General features: G+C 48.2%; 1 protein-coding gene across 1 annotated transcript in view; it reads right to left on the bottom strand.

Moving 5' to 3' along the window:
• The window catches only part of LOC144495232 (stabilizer of axonemal microtubules 2-like), a 44,144-nt gene extending 22,070 nt beyond the window's left edge, over positions 1-22,074 (bottom strand). Inside the window, exon 1 of the mRNA XM_078215300.1 lies at positions 21,997-22,074. Within this exon, the coding sequence (XP_078071426.1) occupies positions 21,997-22,074 (78 nt within the window). The remainder of the gene's footprint in view (positions 1-21,996) is intronic.
• Between the last annotated feature and the right edge of the window lie 629 nt (positions 22,075-22,703).

The following is a 22,703-nucleotide window of genomic DNA, read 5'->3' as shown; positions in this document are numbered from 1 at the left end:
CAAAAGACTTGGAGCACACCCATGCCGATGAACTGGTCCAGAGACTGAGGCAGGGGGTGGGGAGCAGTCACCCTTATACCTGGACCAGGGGGAGGAGGAGTCCCGGGCAGGGCCGGCAGGGACGTGTCCAGGTATGTCACACACACACACAGGCAATAAGCTAACAGTGGTTTACCACATTCACCCCCTGTTTTAAAAAAGAGTCCGGCGGGGGTGAGGTGGGTGGAACGATATTTACAGAAGTACAAATTTACAAATTTAGTCTCTCTGGGGGCTTGATCTGCCGCTGCGACCGCCGTAGTGCCGGTTGTGGTGTCGGTTCCGGTGACCGCGGTGTTGGTTCAGGCGCCAGGCCGTAGTCGCTTGAGTCGTCTGTGGTCCCTTCCGATTGTCGGGTGCATGGTGGCGGCTCCTGGGGTTCAGGCATGCTGTATACGGGGGTTGGGGGTGTGGGTCGTAGTGGTTCCTGGGGCACCTGCGGGTGCCAGGTCTCGAATAGAGACCGTGTCCTCCCGCCCGTCGGGGTACGCCACATAGGCGTATTGGGGGTTGGCGTGGAGGAGTTGGACCCTTTCGAGCAGGGGGTCCGACTTATGGGTCCTCACGTGCTTCCAGAGCAGGACAGGGCCTGGGGACGTCAGCCACGACGGTAGTGAGGTCCCCGAGGAGGACTTTCTGGGAAAAACAAACATTCTTTCATGAGGGGTAGCATTGGTGGCTGTGCAAAGGAGTAATCTATTCGAGTGTAGTGCATTAGGGAGGACCTCTTGCCAGCGGGTGACTGGAAGACCTTTATATCTCAGAGCTAGTAAAACGGCCTTCCAGACTGTCGCGTTCTCCCTCTCTACCTCTCCGTTCCCCCTGGGGTTGTAGCTGGTGGTCCTACTCGAGGCTATGCCTTTGGAGAGCAGGTACTGTCGCAGCTCATCACTCATAAAGGAGGATCCCCAATCGCTGTGGATATAGCTAGGGAAACCGAACAGGCTGAAGAGGCTGTGCAGGGCCCTGACGACCTTGGCCGAGGTCATATCCGGGCAGGGAATAGCGAAGGGGAAACGTGAATATTTGTCAATGACGTTGAGGAAGTATATGTTGCAGTCAGAAGAGGGGAGGGGACCATTGAAGTCGACGCTTAGGCGTTCGAAAGGGCGGGTGGCTTTTATGAGGCGTGCTCTGTCTGGCCGATAGAAGTGTGGCTTGCACTCTGCGCAGACCTGGCAGTGTCTGGTTATAGACCTGACTTCCTCAATGGAGTAGGGCAGGTTACGGGCTTTAATGAAGTGAAAAAACCTGGTGACCCCCAGGTGGCAGAGGTTGTTGTGGAGAGCCTGCAATTGGTCTATTTGTGCACTGGCACATATTCCCCGGGACAGGGCGTCTGGGGGCTCATTGAGCTTCCCGGGCCGGTGTAAGATGTCATAATTGTAGGTGGAAAGCTTGATCCTCCACCTCAATATTTTATCATTTTTGATCTTGCCCTGCTGCGTGTTATTAAACATGAATGCAACTGACCGTTGGTTTGTGAGTAGGGTGAATCGTTTACCAGCTAAGTAGTGGCGCCAGTGCCGTACAGCTTCCACTATGGCTTGGGCCTCCTTTTCGACAGAGGAGTGTCCAATTTCAGGGCCTTGGAGGGTTCGTGAGAAGAAGGCCACAGGTCTGCCCGCCTGGTTAAGGGTGGCGGCTAGGGCGAAGTCAGACGCATCGCTCTCCACCTGGAATGGGATGGATTCGTCTACAGCCTGCATCGTGGTCTTCGCGATGTCTGCTTTGATGCGGTCGAAGGCCAGGCGGGCCTCTGCCGTCAGGGGAAAAAAGGTGGATTTGATGAGCAGACGGGCTTTATCTGCATAATTGGGGACCCACTGGGTGTAATACGAGAAGAAGCCCAGGCATCTCCTCAGTGCTTTGAGGCTGGTGGGGAGGGGGAGTTCCAGGAGGGGACGCATGCGGTCAGGATCGGGACCGATGACCCCGTTTTCCACAACACAACCAAGGATGGCGAGGCGGCGTGTCGGAATATGCACTTCTCCTTATTATAGGTCAGATTTAGGAGTGTGGCGGTGTGGAGGAATTTGTGGAGGTTGGCGTCATGGTCCTGCTGATCATGGCCGCAGATTGTGACGTTATCCAGGTACGGGAAGGTATCCCGCAGCCCGTTCTGGTCTACCATTCGGTCCATCTCACGCTGGAAAACCGAGACCCCATTGGTGAAGCCGAAGGGAGTGATAGAGGCGGCCATCCGCCTCGAAGGCAGTATATTGGCGGTCTTCCGGGCGGATAGGGAGCTGGTGGTATGCATATTTTAAGTCGATGGTGGAGAACACCCGATATTGCGCAATCTGATTAACCATGTCAGATATGCGGGGAAGGGGGTACGCGTCCAGCTGCGTGTAGCGGTTAATGGTCTGACTGTCGTCAATGACCATGCGATGTTTCTCCCCAGTCTTAACAACTACTACTTGGGCTCTCCAGGGGCTGGTACTGGCCTCAATGATCCCCTCCCCGAGGAGCCGTTGTACTTCAGACCTGATAAAAACTCTGTCTCCAGCACTGTACCGTCTGCTCTTGGTGGCGATGGGCTTGCAGTCGGGGGTGAGATTTTCAAACAGTGAGGGAGGGGCGACTTTAAGGGTCGAGAGGCTGCAGGTGGTGCGCGGTGGGCGATCTAGGAACTGCTGATTGCAAACGGAGAGCGGGGGAAAAGGCCCATTATACTCCATGGTGACGCTCGGAAGGTGACTCAGGAAATCTAGCCCCAGGAGTACTGCAGCGCAGAGTTGTGGCAGCACGAGGAGCCTGAAATCTTTGTACACTGTGCCCCGTACAGTCAGGGTCGCCACGCGGTACCCGAGGACATCCACCGAGTGGGACTTTGAAGCCATGGAGATCGTTTGCTTCACTGGCAGTACTGAAAGGGCGTGGCTACTCACTGTGTTAGGGTGAATGAAGCTCTCTGTACTCCCACAGTCAAATAAACAGTTCGTAATGCGACCGTTTACCTCGATGTCCATCATGGACCTGGCGAGTTGGTGAGGCCTGGATTGGTCCAGCGTTACCGAAGCCACCATTTGGATTTTGCGGGTAGTCACATGCGGCTGACGGCGTCCAATTTGGCGGCCCGCACGCGGCTGGTGGCGTCCAATTTGGCAGCCCGCACAGCTCACACGCGGCTACCGGCGCCCAAGATGGCGGCCCCCGCGGGTCGCACGCGGTGCTACTGGGCTTGGAGGTCGATTTCGCTCTGCATACCTTCATGTAATGGCCCTTCTTTCCACATCTGGAGCAGATCGCATCCTTCACCGGGCAGCGTTGTCGGGGGTGCTTCCCCAGGCCGCAGAAGTAGCAGTTCGGGCCTCCGGCGACTGCCGCAGCGGTCAGGTCATTGGTGGGACGTGGCGTGGCGTAGGCCTGCGGCCCTCCCGAGTACAGAGGTGGCGGCGGCCACGGTGTCCACAATGCGCCCCCGTGGTCGGAGGTGTAGGCCTCGAGATTACAGAAGGCCACCTCTAACAAGTCGGCAAGCGCCACAGTCTTTTGTAGGTCCAGCCCACCCTGTTCCAGCAGTCGTTGTCGGATATAGTTTGACCTGATACCCGTGACATAGGCATCTCTGATTAAGTCCTCAGTGCTTTGGGCGGCTGTTACGGCCTTGCAGTTGCAGGCCCTGCCAAGTGCTCGCAACGCACGCAGGAATTGATCGCCCGATTCTCCTGGCTGTTGTCTGCGAGTAGCCAGAAGATGTCTGGCGTAGATTTCATTAGACTGTTTGTTGTACTGGCCTTTTAAAAGTTCGATCGCATCCTGTAAGTTTCAGTGTCTCTAATCATCGAGAATACTTGATCGCTTACCCGGGCGTGGAGCACGTGTAGCTTGTCGGTTTCGGTCCGGACGACGGAGGCGGAGGCGGTGAGGAAAGTTTCGAAACATCGCAGCCGTGATCGAAGCTGTTAGAGGCTCCTACAGCTTGAGTGTCCAGTTCTAGTTTATCAGGTTTTAGTATCTGCTCCATCCCAAAACTTTTGCCCATAAAATTGATGCACTATCAATCAAGCAAAGACTAGTTTGTAGGCAAGAACAAATAGGCTTTTATTCGCAAAAGACTTGGAGCACACCCATGCCGATGAACTGGTCCAGAGACTGAGGCAGGGGGTGGGGAGCAGTCACCTTTATACCTGGACCGGGGGGGGGGAGGAGTCCCGGGCAGGGCCGGCAGGGACGTCTCCAGGCATGTCTCACACACACAGGCAATAAGCCAGCAGTGGTTTACCACAATCTTATTGAATGGCGGAGTAGGCTCAAAGGGCCAGATGGCCTATTCCTGCTCCTAGTTCTTATGTTCTTTTAACTCAAAACATATTTCAAAAACAGCAGTGATCCTCGTACAAAAGCTGGGAAACATCACTGTATGGCTGTCTCCAATCTGAAAACAGCCATTCACCATAACTCTATCCCTTAGCGAATCTGTAACCTTGCTACCACAGCCCCTTTTATTCCATGAACTTCAATATTAGCTGGCAAGTTGATCACATGGCACTTTATCAAACACCTTTTGGGAGTGCAAATATGCTTCATCAACCAGATTACCCTCATCAATCTTTTCATCGAGAAACTCAATCAAGTTAATTCAACATGATTTGATCGCTGTCTTTCCGTGCTAGCTTTTATAAAATCAATCATAGAATCATAGAATCATAGAAACCCTACAGTGCAGAAGGAGGCCATTCGGCCCATCGAGTCTGCACCGACCACAATCCCACCCAGGCCCTACCCCCACATATTTACCCGCTAATCCCTGTAACCTACACATCCCAGGACTCTAAGGGGCAATTTTTAACCTGGCCAATCAACCTAACCCGCACATCTTTGGACTGTGGGAGGAAACCGGAGCACCCGGAGGAAACCCACGCAGACACGAGGAGAATGTGCAAACTCCACACAGACAGTGACCCGAGCCGGGAATCGAACCCGGGACCCCGGAATTGTGAAGCAGCAGTGCTAACCACTGTGCTACCGTGCCGCCCTACACATGTACATATGACTGATAATTTTATCATTTCTAAAAGCTTCCCCAACACCAATGTTCAACTGACAGAATCATGAAATTGTTACAGCACCAAAATGCAACTTAACGGGCTGACCCTTGAATGCTGAAAGTTGTCTCCCTCAACAGGTTCTATTCTCTCAATTGTGAGTTTTGCAGGGAGGACAAAGGAAAAAAACTTCAAAAACACTCTGAAGCTGTCCTTGAAGGACAGCAGCTCGAAGGAGCTGGCTACCAGTTGCTCAGAATGGTGACAACCTGTCCATTGAGCTGCAACACTCTTGAAGTACCAATGTCTTAATAATGAGACAGAGCAACAGCAGAGGAAGCAAATCCTGCACCTGAACCACACTCTCAGTGCTAAAGGTCTCTGATCTGTTGAGTCACTTGAAGACCCAATGGTGAAACATGCAATCCTGAGTGGGTATCATCCTCCAACTGAGGGACAGCCAATGATAACAGCAGAGGAGGAGACAATTTAACCTTGTGTCTGTGCTGATTCTCTGAAGGAACAACATGGCTGACCTCACTCCCTGTCGTTTCCCAAGAATCCTTCAAATCTTTTTGCTTCAAATAATTATCCTATTTTCTTTTGAAAGCCTTGATTGAATATATCTGCATCACACTCTCAGACAGTGCATTCTAGATCCTAACCACTCGCTGTGTGAATCTGTCTCCACCACACTCTCAGACAGTGCATTCTAGATCCTAACCACTCGCTGTGTGAATCTGTCTCCACCACACTCTCAGACAGTACATTCCAGATCCTAACCACTCGCTGTGTGAATCTGTCTCCACCTCACTGTCAGACAGTGCATTCTAGATCCTAACCACTCACTGTGTCAATCTGTCTCCACCACACTCTCAGACAGTACATTCCAGATCCTAAACACTCACTGTGTCAATCTGTCTCCACCACACTCTCAGACAGTACATTCCAGATCCTAAACGCTCTTTTCTACAGTTTTCCTCATCTTGCCTTTGTTTTATTTGGCACTCATTTAAATTGATGTTCTTTGATTCTTAATCTTTCTGCCAATGGGAACAGTTTCTCCCTAGCTACTCCACCCAGCTGCCTCATGATCTTCTCCTGGCCTGCAGTTACTAGGTTTATCCTTACACCCTGCTTTGAACAAGGGCATAGCATTTGCCATGCTCCAGTCCTCTGGCACTACTCCTGAATTTAAGAACAATTAGAAGATTATAGCCAGTACTTCACAATTTCCACCCTTACTTCTCTCAGCCTCCTTAGACGGATCTCAGGCAAATCTGGTGATTATTCCATTTTTACGTACTGCCAGCCTTTCGGGTATATTATCATCATTTATTTTTATTCCCACCACTGTCCCATTAAACACACTGTTTACTCCGTAGCTTGGGCAAAGTCTACTTCCTTGGTACGTAGCAATGCAAAGTAATGGTGTCTAATCAGTCCATGCTCCTCTGAAAAGCTCTTGTTGGCCACCAATCTCATGCAGTCTCTTATTTCCTTTTTCACTTCTCTGCTTTTAAATATTCAACCTGATTCTCCCTTGTGACATGTGATATACACATTTCACTGCTTTCACCGAATCTCCAACTGTCAGTAAGCGAGTTCTGACTTTTGTTGTCTTCCATTTCTCCCTTGTAGACATGTGTTGAGATGGTACCCAAACCTTCTCCTCATTAGAGGCTGCTGAACGTTCCATTGCATTTCAACATGCTAACCTTAACTCCAATTTACACATCAGACCCCTCTTCAATTCACTGAAATTAATCCTTCCCTGGTTAGATATTTTTATTCTTGCCTTCTCCATAACTAATCTAAACCTTCTGATACTATGATCACTATTTCCAAAATGTTGCAAGTCTGTGACATGCTTGTCATGACCGGCCTTATAGATTAAACAATGCCTCCTTTCTTGTTAGACAAGAAACAAACCCATCAACAAACTTCTCCTGAACATGTTTCAGAAATTCTTCCCCTTCTCTGTAAATTCTTCCCCTCTTCTTTTAAAAACAATTACCACCCCATCCAACACCAGAGTACGTTAAAGTCTCTGATTATCACTATTGTATCATAGAATCATAGAATCATAGAAACCCTACAGTGCAGAAGGAGGCTATTCGGCCCATCGAGTCTGCACCGACCACAATCCCACCCAGGCCCTACCCCCACATATTTACCCGCTAATCCCACTAACCTACGCATCTCAGGACTCTAAGGGGCAATTTTTAACCTGGCCAATCAACCTAACACGCACATCTTTGGACTGTGGGAGGAAACCGGAGCACCCGGAGGAAACCCACGCAGACACGAGGAGAATGTGCAAACTCCACACAGACAGTGACCCGAGCCGGGAATCGAACCCGGGACCCTGGAGCTGTGAAGCAGCAGTGCTAACCACTGTGCTACCGTGCCGCCCTCTCTGCAATTCTCATGCAAACCTGCCCTTCCAATTCTTCCAGTGTTTTGTTGCCGAGAAAATATACCAAATAAAGTAATAGCTGGTATATTTATGAGGGTAATTGTTGCTTTCACAGTTGTGGGAAAGGCTACATTCACCATGAATTTGTTTCAAACTTTTGACAAGAAATGCTTGTTTTGACAAGCCAGCAGTTTCTAAATCTGAGCCAAAGTATCCACCGAGGAGAGTTCATGTTCTTCCTCCTGGCTCAGGAAAATTAACATTCAAAATGGGCCACGTTGACTGGTTTCATCCTAGATCATATTCAAATATTCTGGGCATGGAAATGAATGCCAATGAGTTTCAGGACGATGCAAGTTTAACAGAAAACCTGATTCATGTGCCATACATTCAGGCAGGTTTCGTGAAACTTCCTAGTTAATCTTAGACAACATGTTGATTGGCATTTCTCTGGCCAGACAGAGTAACAGTTACATTTCAGACTTCAACAATGTATGAGCACTTGGGAAAGATTTTCAGTTACACTAAATTAGAGTGGAAAATTCCAAATGCAGGTTACACTCTTAATGAATGAATTAGCAAGACAAAAATGGCACTGTACAACTACTTTGTAAATCTGCAAATACTGAGGGAATATTATTGCTTTTGCAAATAACTAAAAGCTAGATAAGATCTCATCCTAGTCCAGGCTTCAGCTTTCAGCAAACATAATTCTGCCAAGTGCTCTCTTAGGGAAATTTACAAGGACAAGGACTATTTCAACATCAGTAAAGATACATATTCATGATTGTCACTGTGCTACCATCCATGTACCTCTTATCATAGAACATAGAACATAGAAAGCCACAGCACAAACAGGCCCTTCGGCCCACAAGTTGCGCTGATCATATCCCTACCTCTAGGCCTATCTATAGCCCTCAATCCCATTAAATCCCATGTACTCATCCAGAAGTCTCTTAAAAGACCCCAACGAGTTTGCCTCCACCACCACCGACGTCAGCCGATTCCACTCACCCACCACCCTCTGAGTGAAAAACTTACCCCTGACATCTCCTCTGTACCTACCCCCCAGCACCTTAAACCTGTGTCCTCTCGTAGCAACCATTTCAGCCCTTGGAAATAGCCTCTGAGAGTCTACCCTATCCAGACCTCTCAACATCTTGTAAACCTCTATCAGGTCACCTCTCATCCTTCGTCTCTCCAGGGAGAAGAGACCAAGCTCCCTCAACCTATCCTCATAAGGCATGCCCCCCAATCCAGGCAATATCCTTGTAAATCTCCTCTGCACCCTTTCAATGGCTTCAACATCTTTCCTGTAATGAGGTGACCAGAACTGCGCGCAGTACTCCAAGTGGGGTCTAACCAGGGTCCTATAAAGCTGCAGCATTATCTCCCGACTCCTAAACTCAATCCCTCGATTAATGAAGGCTAGTACGCCGTACGCCTTCTTGACCGCATCCTCCACCTGCGAGGCCGATTTAAGAGTCCTATGGACCCGGACCCCAAGGTCCTTCTGATCCTCTACACTGCTAAGAATGGTACCCTTCATATTATACTGCTGCTTCATCCCATTGGATCTGCCAAAATGGATCACTACACACTTATCCGGGTTGAAGTCCATCTGCCACTTCTCCGCCCAGTCTTGCATTCTATCTATGTCTCGCTGCAACTTCTGACATCCCTCCAAACTATCCACAACACCACCTACCTTGGTGTCGTCAGCAAACTTACCAACCCATCCCTCCACTTCCTCATCCAGGTCATTTATGAAAATGACAAACAGCAAGGGTCCCAGAACAGATCCCTGGGGCACTCCACTGGTCACTGACCTCCATGCAGAGAAAGACCCCTCCACAGCCACTCTCTGCCTTCTGCAGGCAAGCCAGTTCTGGATCCACAAGGCAACAGCCCCTTGGATCCCATGCCCTCTCACTTTCTCAAGAAGTCTTGCATGGGGGACCTTATCGAATGCCTTGCTGAAGTCCATATAGACCACATCCACCGCTCTTCCTTCGTCAATGTGTTTGGTCACATTTTCAAAGAACTCAACCAGGCTCGTAAGGCACGACCTGCCCTTGACAAAGCCGTGCTGACTACTTTTGATCATACTAAACTTCTCTAGATGATCATAAATCCTGTCTCTCAGGATCCTCTCCATCAACTTACCAACCACTGAGGTTAGACTCACCGGTCGGTAATTTCCCGGGCTGTCCCTGTTCCCTTTCTTGAATATAGGGACCACATCTGCAATCCTCCAATCCTCCGGAACCTCTCCCGTCTCCATCGACGATGCAAAGATCATCGCCAAAGGCTCCGCAATCTCCTCCCTCGCCTCCCACAGTAACCTGGTTTCTGAAGAAACCAAATTTCAACTATTTGGTGACCTAGCAAATTCCTAAAGGTGATTAATAACTGGTGTATTTTATGAGGGTAATTGCCTAGTGCAGGAATTGTGGGATTTGGTCTGAGGGAATGAAGTGGGTCAAGTGGAGAATTTCGCAATGGGGGAGAAGCTTGGAAATACTGAATAGATATCCCAAGAACCCATCAGAATAATGTCTCAACTTTACTTCAGCTAATGCAGGTACCTAAAGGATATCAATAAAAAAAAAACAACTGAACTTCAGACTTCGAAAGTTAATGCAGGGAGATTGGGTGAGGGGAGGTAGACAACTAGATAGATGAGGTTGGAAGTTGACTCTTGCCAGACACAATCGCTTAGAGACCAGAGTAGAATAAATGGCCAAGACCTGAAACTTGAAGTTACAGACTACTCAAAATGTAGATCTTGCTATAGTTACATTGATGATCCATTTTTTTCTTTCAGACCCTGCCGTAGCCTTAATCAATATATCCACCTACACACAGTTTTATTAATACATTTTCAATACTGTATGGGCTCTGTGAAATTCATAATATTTTCCAGCCCCTATAACACAGTCAGTTGGGGTGCAGCTACAAACATACAAACAACTCTATCTCCTTTATGCTTGCATTGGAAAAAGAGAGGATCAGGCAAGCTAGGAAAGCGTTTATATGGAGTAAGGGGAAATATGAAGACATAAGGCAGCAAATTAGAGGAGTAAATTGGAAGGAGGTATTCTCGGGGAAATGAACTGAGAGGTGGCAGTTTTTCAAGGAATGTCTGTTGAGGGTTCGACAGGACAATGTTCCGAGCAGACAGGGAGGAGTTGGTAGGTTAAAGGAACCGTGGTGCATGAAAGCTGTGCGGGACCTAGTCGAGAAGAAAAGGAAAGCGTACAAAAGGTTCAGAGAGCTTGGCGAAGATAGGGATCTAGATGAGTATACGGCTTGTAGGAAGGGACTAAAGAAGGAAATTAGGAGAGCCAGAAGAGGTCACGAGAAGGCCTTGGCAAGTAGAATTAAGGAAAACCCTAAGGTGTTCTATAAATATGTGAAGAGTAAAAGGATGAGACATGAAGGAATAGGGCCTATAAAAGGTGAAGGCGGGAAAATCAATACGGAACCAGTAGAAATGGCAGAGGTGCTTAATGAGTATTATGCCTCGGTTTTCGCAGAGGAGAAGGACCTGGGTGGATGTACTGCGGGCTTGCGGTGGACTGAAAAGATTGAGTATGTGGACTTTAACAAAGAGGTTGTGCTGGAATCTTTGAATGGCATCAAGATAGATAAGTCGCCGGGTCCGGATGGGATGTACCCCAGGTTACTGTGGGAGGCGAGGGAAGAGATTGCAGAGCCTCTGGCGATGACCTTTGCGTCGTCGATGGAGACGGGAGAGGTGCCAGAGGATTGGAGGATTGGGGATGTGGTTCCTATTTTCAAGAAGGGGAATAGGGATAGCTCAGGAAATTACCGACCGGTGAGTCTAACCTCAGTGGTTGATAAGCTGATGGAGAAGATCCTGAGGGACAAGATTTATGAGCATTTAGAGAGGTTTAGTATGCTCAAGAAAACTCAGCATGGCTTTGTCAAAGGCAGATCGTGCCTTACGAGCCTGGTGGAGTTCTTCGAAAATGTGACTAAACACATTGACGAAGGGAAAGCGGTAGATGTGGTTTATATAATAGAAGTATATAGATGTTGAAAGGCATAGATCGGGTGGACTCTCAGAAGCTTTTTCCCAGGATGGAAATGGCTGCTACGAGAGGACACAGGTTTAAGGTGCTGGGGTGTAGCTACAGGAGAAATGTTAGGGGGAAGTTTTTCACACAGAGGGTGGTGGGCGAGTGGAATCGGCTGCCGTCAGTGGTGGTGGAGGCAAACTCAATAGGGTCTTTTAAGAGACTCCTGGATGGGAGTACATGGGACTTGATAGGTTGGAGGGTTATAGGTAGGCCTAGAAGGTAGGGATATGTTCGGCACAACTTGTGGGGCCGAAGGGCCTGCTTTGTGCTGTAGTGTTCTATGTTTCTTTGTTTCTATGTTTCTAAGGAGCAAGAGTAGGCCATTCAACCCCTCGGGTCTGCTCTGTCAATTAATAAGATCATGGCAAGATCTGATAGTGACCTCAAATCTAATCTCGTCTATCCCTGATAACCTGTCACCCCCCCACATCTCCGGGCTTACTTAGAATCTATCCACCTCTGCCTTAAAATATTTCGAGATTCTGCTTCCACTGCCTTCCAGAAACTCACGACTCTCTGAGTGAAAATATTTCATCTGATCTCTATTTTAAATGAACAAACACTTATTTTTAAACAGTGACCCCCTAGTTCTAGATTCTCTGACAAGAGGAAATATCCTCTCCATATCCACTCTGTCAATACCCTCAGGATCTTTCAATCAAGTCGCCTCTCACTCTTCAAAATTCCAGTGGATACAAGCCTAGCCTGTCCAATCTTTCCTCAAAAGACAACCCACCCATTCCAGGTATTTGTCTGTTAAACCTTCTCTAAACTGTTTACAGTGTATTTACGTCCTTCCTTAAATAAGGTGACCAATGTTGTGCACAATACTCCAAATGTGATCTTACTAGTACCTTGTATAACTGAAGTATAATCTCGCTATTTTTGCAATCAATTCCCCTTGCAGTAAGTGATAACATTATATGTACTTGTAACTAACCTTTTGTAATTCAAGCACTAGAACACCCGGATCCCTCTGCACCTAAGAGCCTTGTAATCTATCACAATTTAGATAATATGCTTCTTTTTATCCTTGTTGCCGAAATGGACCGTTTTACATTTTCTCATATTATACCCCTCATGCCAGATCTTTGGCCACTCAATTGACCTACCCATATATCTTTCTGTAGCCTCCTTATGTCCTCATCATAACTTACTTCCCTATCTATCTTTGTATCATCAGTAAATTTGGCAACTATCCCTTCAATGCATTTATCCAAGTCAAATATATAGACTGTAAACAGCTGAGGTCCCAGTACTGACACACCACTCATTACATCCTGCAAACAGAAAAAAACCCATTTATGCCAACTCTATTTCATGTTAGCTAACAATATTCCATCCATGCCAATATGTTAACCCTAAAACCATGAGATTTTATTTTCCACAATAACCTTTAATGTGACACCTTATCAAATGCCTTAAAGAAATTTAAGTACATCCACTGGATCCCCAGTGTTCTGAGTGAAGAAGTTCTTGGAATACTTGGAGCACTTGGAGTACTGCGTACAGTTCTGGTCGCCGCATTATAGGAAAGATGTGGAAGCGTTGGAAAGGGTGCAGATGAGATTTACCAGGATGTTGCCTGGTATGGTGGAAAGGTCTTATGAGGAAAGGCTGAGGGACTTGAGGTTGTTTTCATTAGAGAGAAGAAGGTTAAGAGGTGACTTAATAGAGGTATACAAGATGATCAGAGGATTAGATAGGGTGGATAGTGAGAGCCTTTTTCCTCAGATGGTGATGGCTAACACGAGGGGACATAGCTTTAAATTGAGGGGTGAGAGATATAGGACAGATGTTAGAGGTAGCTTCTTTACTCGGAGAGTAGTAAGGGTGTGGAATGCTCTGCCTGCAGCAGTAGTGGACTCGTCAACATTAAGAGCATTCAAACCGTTATTGGATAAACATATGGATGATATTGGAATTGTGTAGATTAGAGGGGCTTTAGATTGGTTTCAGAGGTCGATGCAACATCGAGGGCCGAAGAGCCTGTACTGCACTGTAATGTTCTATGTTCTATGTTCTTCTTCATTTCAGTCCTGAATGGCTTACCCCTTATTCTGAGACTGTGACCTCTAGTTCTGCACTTCCCCAACATCGGGAACATTCTTCCCGCATCCAGCCTGTCCAGTCCCATCAGGATTTTATATGTTTCTATGAGATCCCATCTCATTCTTCTAAATTCCAGTGGGTACAAGCCCAGTCAATCCAGTCTCTCTTCATATGTCAGTCCTGCCATTCCAGGAATCAGTCTGGTCAACCTTCGCTGGACTCCCTCAATAGCAAGAATGTCCTTCCTCAGACCAGTCAAGGGTGCAGAATGTACTCTGGCTGGGCAACTTCAATGTCCATCACCAAGAGTGGCTTGGTGGCACCACCACAGACTGAGCTGGCTGGGCCCTAATAGACATCATTGCTAGACTGGGATTGCGGCAGGTGGTAAGGGAACTAATAAGAGGGAAAAGTCTACTTAACCTCATCCTCACCAACCTGCCTGCTGCAGATGCATCTGTCCATGACAGTATCGGTAGGAGCGACCACTGCACAGTCCTTGTGGAGACAAAGTCCTGTCTTCACATTGAGGGATACCCTCCATCATGTTGTGTGGCACTATCACCATGCTAAATGGGATAAATTTTGAACCAATCTAACACCTCGAGACTGGGCATCCATGAGGTGCTGTGGGCCATCAACAGCAGCAGAATTGGACTCAACCACAATCTGTAACCTCATGGCCCAACATTTCCCCACTCTGCCATTACCACCGAGCCAGGGGATCAACCGTGGTTCAATGGAGAGTGCAGGAGGGCATGCCAGGAGCAGCTACAGGCATACCTAAAAATGAAGTGTCAACTTGGTGAAGCTACAACACAGGACAGTGTTCTGGATTATAACATTGAAGTTCAGCCAGAACAATCAGGCATGTTGAAACAAGTTTTTCCAACTTGACTTCAGTGATCCCGATCAGGACAATTGATTAACCAAACAGCATAAGCAGCGAGTGATAGACAGAGCTAAGCAATTCCACAACCAACAGAACAGATCTAAGCTCCGCAGTCCTGCTACATCCAGTCATGAATCGTGGTGGACAATTAAACAACTCACTGGAGGAGGAGTCTCCACAAATATCTCCATGCTCAATGATGGAGGAGCCCAGCACATCAGTGCAAAAGATAAGGCTGAAGTATTCGAAACAATCTTCAGCCAGAAGTGCCTGAGTGGATGATCCATCTCACCTCCTGCAGAGGTCCCCAGCATCATGGATGTCAGTCTCCAGCCAATTCGATTTACTTCACGCGATATCAAGAAATAGCTAAAGGCACTGGATACTGCAAAGGCAATGGGCCCTAACAATATTCCAGCAATAGTACTGAAGACTTGTGCTGTATAATTTGCCATGCCCCCAGCCAAGTTGTTCCAGTACAGTTGTAACACTGGCATCCACCCAGCAATGGGGAAAATTGCCCAGGTATGTCCTGTACACAGGAACAGGACAAATTCAACCCGCCAATTACCGCCCCATCTCATAATCAGCAATAAATTGATGGAAAGATTCACCAGCAACACTTTAAAGCAGCACTTTGTCAACAATAACCTGCTCATGGATGCTCAGGTGGGGTTTTGCCAGGACCACTCAACTCCTGACCTCATTACAGCCTTGGTTCAAAAGGCTGAACTCAAGGGTGAGGTGAGGGTTGTTGCCCTTGATATCAAGGCAGCATTTGACCGAGTGTGGCATCAAGGAGCCCTAGCAAAACTGGAGTCATTGGGAATTGGGGAAAACCCTCCACTGGTTGGAGTCACACCTGGCACAGAGGAAGATGGTTGTGGTGGTTGGAGGTCAATCATCTCAGTTCCAGGACCTCTCTCCAGGAGTTCCTCAGGGGAGTGTCCAAGGCCCAACCATCTTCAGCTGCTTCATCAATGACCTTCCCTCCATCATACGGTCAGAAGTGGGGATGTTCACTGATGACTGCACAATGTTCAACAGTGGCAGTTCATTGACTTGCCAGTGTGAAATTGACTTCTGGAGCCAATCATGGGTGAGAGTGGATTTGACATTCACGTCCTGCTGCCAATCACACTCACATCCTGGACTGAAAATCGGGACATGGATTTAGCAAATTATAAACGGATAATGTGCAGCTTCATGGTGTTGTCAGAATTTCCCGCGGCAGAGGCACGGTAGCACAGTGGTTAGCACTGCTGCTTCACAGCTCCAGGGTCCCGGGTTCGATTCCCGGCTTGGGTCACTGTCTGTGTGGAGTTTGCACATTCTCCTCGTGTCTGCGTGGGTTTCCTCCGGGTGCTCCGGTTTCCTCCCACAGTCCAAAGATGTGCGGGTTAGGTTGATTGGCCAGGTTAAAAAATTGCCCCTTAGAGTCCTGGGATGTGTAGGTTAGAGGGATTAGCGGGCAAAATATGTGGGGGTAGGGCCTGGGTGGGATTGTGGTCGGTGCAGACTCAATGGGCCGAATGGCCTCCTTCTGCACTGTAGGGTTTCTATTCTATTTCTTATTCTATTCAGAGCAAAACCCACAAACACTATTCCAGTCTGCTAAAGCATTGGAAAAAATAGTTTTTAGCAATGCAGAATTGGTCTAGCTACAGAGAAATCCTCAAAAGTCAATCCAACCCCTGGCAATAACTTCAAAATGTTCTTAACTGGGGAGTGAATTGGAAAAACCTGGCCTGGAATTACTGTAAGAATCCCAAGGTGGAGGAGATCTGAATCCTGTGTCGAATGTTCACTCCATTCCTGGTAATTATAGACCGGTTAGTCTTACTTCGGTGGTTGGTAAATTGATGGAAAGGGTCCTTAGGGATGGGATTTACGACCATTTAGAAAGATGCGGATTAATCCGAGATAGTCAGCACGGATTCGTGAAGGGCAAGTCGTGCCTCACAAATTTGATAGAATTTTTTGAGGAGGTAACTAAGTGTATTGATGAAGGTAGGGCAGTTGATGTCATATACATGGATTTTAGTAAGGCGTTTGATAAGGTCCCCCATGGTCGGCTTATGATGAAAGTGAGGAGGTGTGGGATAGAGGGAAAGTTGGCCGATTGGATAGGTAACTGGCTGTCTGACCGAAGACAGAGGGTGGTGGTCGATGGAAAATTTTCGGATTGGAGGCAGGTTGCTAGCGGTGTGCCGCAGGGATCAGTGCTTGGTCCTCTGCTCTTTGTGATTTTTATTAATGACTTAGAGGAGGGGGCTGAAGGGTGGATCAGTAAATTTGCTGATGACACCAAGATTGGTGGAGTAGTGGATGAGGTGGAGGGCTGTTGTAGGCTGCAAAGAGACATAGATAGGATGCAAAGCTGGGCTGAAAAATGGCAAATGGAGTTTAACCCTGATAAATGTGAGGTGATTCATTTTGGTAGGACAAATTTAAATGTGGATTACAGGGTCAAAGGTAGGGTTCTGAAGACTGTGGAGGAACAGAGAGATCTTGGGGTCCATATCCACAGATCTCTAAAGGTTGCCAGTCAAGTGGATAGAGCTGTGAAGAAGGCCTATAGTGTGTTAGCTTTTATTAACAGGGGGTTGGAGTTTAAGAGCCGTGGGGTTATGCTGCAACTGTACAGGACCTTGGTGAGACCACATTTGGAATATTGTGTGCAGTTCTGGTCACCTCCCTATAAGAAGGATGTGGAAGCGCTGGAAGGAGTGCAGAGGAGATTTACCAGGATGCTGCCTGGTTTGGAGGGTAGGTCATATGAGGAAAGGTTGAGGGAGCTAGGGCTGTTCTCTCTGGAGCGGAGGAGGCTGAGGGGAGACTTAATAGAGGGGTATAAAATGATGAAGGGGATAGATAGAGTGAACGTTCAAAGACTATTTCCTCGGGTGGATGGAGCTATTACAAGGGGGCATAACTATAGGGTTCGTGGTGGGAGATACAGGACGGATATCAGAGGTAGGTTCTTTACGCAGAGAGTGGTTGGGGTGTGGAATGGACTGCCTGCAGTGATAGTGGAGTCAGACACTTTAGAAACATTTAAGCGGTTATTGGATAGGCACATGGAGCGCACCAGGGTGATAGGGAGTGGGATAGCTTGATCTTGGTTTCAGATAAAGCTCGGCACAACATCGTGGGCCGAAGGGTCTGTTCTGTGCTGTACTGTTCTATGTTCTATGTTCCTCAATTCTCTATCCGTGAAAAAGTAATCAGAGGCAGCACCAGATAAAAGGCAAAAGTCAAAGGATATATTGTAGTTTCAGCACCAATCAAAATACTGAAAATAAATAGAAAATGCTGGAAATTCTCAACAGGTAAAGCAGCATCTGTGAACAGAGATAAAGAGTGGAATTCTCCGTGTTATCCCAGGTGGGAAAGCAGCCCGTCAGCTCTATTCCTGGGTTTTCCCGCCATATTTTCAAACACGGAGAAAGAAATGCTGGAGACAGATCCCATGGCATCACACTGATGGACGGAATCTTCCTGAACAACATCAGGCTACCAGAGATTGTGGGGGGGGGGGCGATGTAACCAAACTAAAGGTAGAAACAGAGATCCCCCACAGACATGGAGAGCCGCCCACACACATGGGGAACCTGTGGCCCATCCACCCACCACACCCCCCTCCCCTTCCCACAAATACTCCTCTGCCACAGACACAGGGAAACCCCCAAATGGACCTCCATGAAGGAAGCCTCCCCGGCACTGCCCCTTGGATTGCCCCGATTCTGCCACATAGTGCTTTAACTCTCGATTCCCAGACTCTATTACAATGGCATCAGAGGTTTGATTTACCTCTGAAGTCTGCTGTAACACTTTAAACCTGCTTCCTGCAATTGTCTCTTTGACTTAACCAACCCCCACACATACAAACAACTTTATCCATCATGAATCTAACTTTAGGTTTTACCCTTTCAGGCACTTAAAAGCCACTTAAAATTACACCTTATTTCTAATGTTTACCCATACAAATATAAATCCCTTAAAACTATCTTTGTTTTTCTGACAGTGTGTACCATTAGCACTATGTACCATCTACAAGATGCATTGTGGGAACTCACTGAGGTTCCTTAGGCAGCACCTTCCAAACTCATAGCCTCTACCATCTCGAAAGACAACGGCAGCAGATATCTGGAAACACCATCACTTGGAAGTTCCCTTCCAAGCCACTCACCATCCTGACTTGGAAATATATCAGCATTCCTTCGCTGTTGCTGGGTCAAAATCCTGGAATTCCCTCCTTAACAGTGCTGTGGGTGTACCTATACCACATGCAAATGGAAAGTTGTTTCAAGTGATGTTCCACAGGGCTCAATGTTGGGATCCTTATTGTTTGTGTCATATATAACAATATATATTTTGGATATGAAAATGTGGGGTACGATTGGGAAATTTGCAGATGGCACAAAATTTGGTTGAGTGCTGGATAGTGTAGAGGATAGCTATAATCTACAAAATGATATTGATCGGTTGGTGGAATGAGCAGTAAAGTGGCAGATAGATTTTAACACAGAGAAGTGTGAGGCAATGCATTTAGGGAGGTTAAATAGTTATAGGGAATACACAATAAATGGGAATATGCGAAGAGGTGTAGATGAAGTGAGAGATTTTGATGTACGAGTACACAGGTGGCCTAGTGGTACTATTGCTAGACAACTAATTCAGAAACGCAGCTAATGATCTGGGGACCCGGGTTCAGAACCCACCACGGTAGATGGTGGAATTTGAATTCAATAAAAAATGTCTGGAATTAAGAATCTACAGATGACCATGAAACCATTGTTGATTGTCGGAAAAACCCATCTGGTTCACTAATGTCCTTCAGGGAAGGAAGTCTGCCGTTCTTACCTGGTCTGGCCTACATGTGACTCCAGAGCCACAGCAATGTGGTTGATTCACAACTGCCCTCGGGCAACTATGGATGGGCAATAAATGCTGGCCAACCAGCGACGCCCATGTCCCATGAATGAATGAAAGGGTAGCAGTACAGATAGATAAAGTTGTGAAGAAGGCATATGGAATGCTCCCCTTCATTGGTAGAGGTTTGGATATGAAAGTAAGGACATAGAGTGCAATTGTCCCGACGCCCTGCGCTGCTCGAGTAACGCAACAGGCCGGAAAATGTCAACCAGGGGCCTGAAGCAGGAGTTGCAACTGGCACCCAGCCGATCGTGACTTTCCCAGGCCGGAAGTCAACGAGAGGCTGATTACCATGTGGAAATTCCAATTTTCATATCATTAGCATGCCCAGGACGGTATTCTGCAGGTTCGCTAATGCTTCCCCTCCTGCTGGGAGAGGTTCCCACCAGCAGAGATTAAAGTTGGGAGTGGAAAAGTGAATCGTGTGGAGGACGGAGAAGATCTGCAGAGAGATTTGGACAGGCTGAGTGAGTGGGCGAGGATATGGCAAATGGAGTATAACGTTGAGAAATGCGAGGTTATACACTTTGGAGGAAATAATAACAAATGGGATTACTATCTCAATGGAAACAAATTAAAACATGCTACCGTGCAAAGGGACCTGGGGGTCCTTGTGCATGAGACGCAAAAGCCCAGTCTGCAGGTACAACAGGTGATCAAGAAGGCAAATGGGATGTTGGCCTATATCGCGAGGGGGATAGAATATAAAAGCAGGGATGTCTTGATGCACCTGTACAAGGCATTGGTGAGGCCGCAGCTGGAATACTGTGTGCAGTATTGGTCCCCTTATATGAGGAAGGATATATTGGCATTGGAGGGAGTGCAGAGAAGGTTCACCAGGTTGATACCGGAGATGAGGGGTTTGGATTATGAGGAGAGGCTGAGGAGATTGGGTTTGTACTCGTTGGAGTTTAGAAGGATGAGGGGGGATCTTATGGAGACTTATAAGATAATGCGGGGGCTGGATAGGGTGGAGGCGGAGAGATTCTTTCCACTTAGTAAGGAAGTTAAAACTAGAGGACACAGCCTCAAAATAAAGGGGGGTCGGTTTAAGACAGAGTTGAGGAGGAACTTCTTCTCCCAGAGGGTGGTGAATCTCTGGAATTCTCTGCCCACTGAGGTGGTGGAGGCTACCTCGCTGAATATGTTTAAAGCGCGGATGGATGGATTCCTGATCGGTAAGGGAATTAAGGGTTATGGGGATCAGGCGGGTAAGTGGTACTGATCCACGTCAGATCAGCCATGATCTTATTGAATGGCGGGGCAGGCTCGAGGGGCTAGATGGCCTACTCCTGCTCCTATTTCTTATGTTCTTCTGTTCTTATGTTCTCAACAGGGACCAGGTGTGATCACCTTGCTGGTGGGGACAGAGGCCATTGAGGCCCCCCCGGGAGGGGTGCCCCTTGGGCACTGCCAGCATGGCACTACCAGCAAGGCATCCTTGCATTGCCCACCAGGCACCAAAGGGGAGGAGCTTAAGGGGGTGGGGCCAATTGGTGGTGGTGGTGGGAGGGGAAATTGCTGACACTCTGCATTAAAGATCGGAGGGGGGAGGGAGGGTGGGGGTTGGGTGGGGAGGGGGTTTTGGGAAGCCGGCGATTGGGAGGAGGGTTGGGAATGACATCAGGAGGCCAGTGATCAGGAGGCCAGTGGTCGGGAGGCTGACAATGGGGCTAGGAGAGGGGAGGGGGGGTGGGGGGGTGGGGGGTTGGGGGTGCAGTGCGCATGCGCATGTGCAATCTCCTCACTGACAGATCAGTGCATGTGGAGTGACCCACTCAGTACCCTGATGACAGCCTTTTGGGCAGGATTAAGCCACGCTCCCCCCCCCCCCCCCCCCCCCCCACCCCCCGCCCCCCGCCCCCCCTTAACAGCACGAATCCCCTGGCGGATTCTGTAAATTCCAGAGTGCCCGAAGTCATCCATCTAAATACGCCCAAAAAACATGCATGACAATCTCCTGTTTTCCTGCCTTTTTGGCGCTTTTTTTTGTAGGATAATTGTGCCATAATGCTGGAATTGTATGAAACACTGGTGAGGCCACACCCGGAGTTCTGGTCACCATATTACAGGAAGGATGTAATTGCTGTGGAGAGAGTGCAGAAGAGGTTCACAAGAATGTGGCCAGGGCTGGAAAGGTGTAGCTATGAGGAGAGATTGGAGAGGTTGGGGTTATTTTCTTTGGAACAAAGAAGGCTGAGGGGTGACTTGATTGAGGCATTACAGAATTATGAGGGGAAGAGATTCAGTGGACAGGATAAAATTGTTTCTCTTGATGGAGAATTCTAGAACCAGGGGACAAATAATTTAGGATAAGTGGCAGTAGGGGTAAAGGGGACATGAGGAAGAACGTTTTTATGCAGAGGGTAGTGGGTGTCTGGAATTCACTGCATGAGTTGGTAGTGGAGGCAGAGACACTAAACTCTTTTAAAAACTACCTGGATTTACACCTTAAGTGCTGTAAAGTACAGAGCTATGTGCTGGGAGCAGGAAGGTGGGATTAGAAAGGCATCTGGGTGTCTTCGGGGCTGGCATGGACAAGATGGGCTGAATTACCTCCTTCTTTGCTGTAACTTTGCTGTGGTTCTTTGGTTCTATGGGCTGCAGTAGTTTAAGAAGACAGCTCATCACCATCTTCTCAAGGCAATGATGGGTGGGCAATAAATGCCAGCCAGTGATGGGCACACACCGTGAATGAATAAAACCAATTCTGTGATCCTGTGCGTATCTAATTTTATGCAGAATACCCTTACCCACCCTAGCCTACACCTCCACCCCACCACAAACACACCACCACACACACACCCCCCACCACACATACCCCCCCCACAACCCCCCAACACCCCCCCCACACACACACCCCCCCCACACACACACACACCCCAACACACACAACCCCCCCACACACAGCCCCCACACACACACCCCCCCCACACACACACACACACAGCCCCCACACACAACCCCCTCACACCCCCCCCACAAACACACCCATCACACACACCCCCCCCCACAACCCCCCGACATCCCCCCCACACACACACCCCCACACACACACAACCCCCCCCACACACACCCCCACACACACACACCCCACCACACACAAACCCCCCACACACGCCTCCCCACACACACACCCCCCCCACACACACACACCCCCACACACACAACCCCCCCACACACACCCCCACACACACACACCCCACCACACACAACCCCCCCACACACGCCCCCCCACACACACACCCCCACACACACAACCC

This window comes from Mustelus asterias, chromosome 6, assembly GCF_964213995.1.
Source record: "Mustelus asterias chromosome 6, sMusAst1.hap1.1, whole genome shotgun sequence".
In the NCBI taxonomy this organism is placed as follows: Eukaryota; Metazoa; Chordata; class Chondrichthyes; order Carcharhiniformes; family Triakidae; genus Mustelus; species Mustelus asterias.
This window is presented reverse-complemented; position numbering and strand designations above follow the sequence as displayed.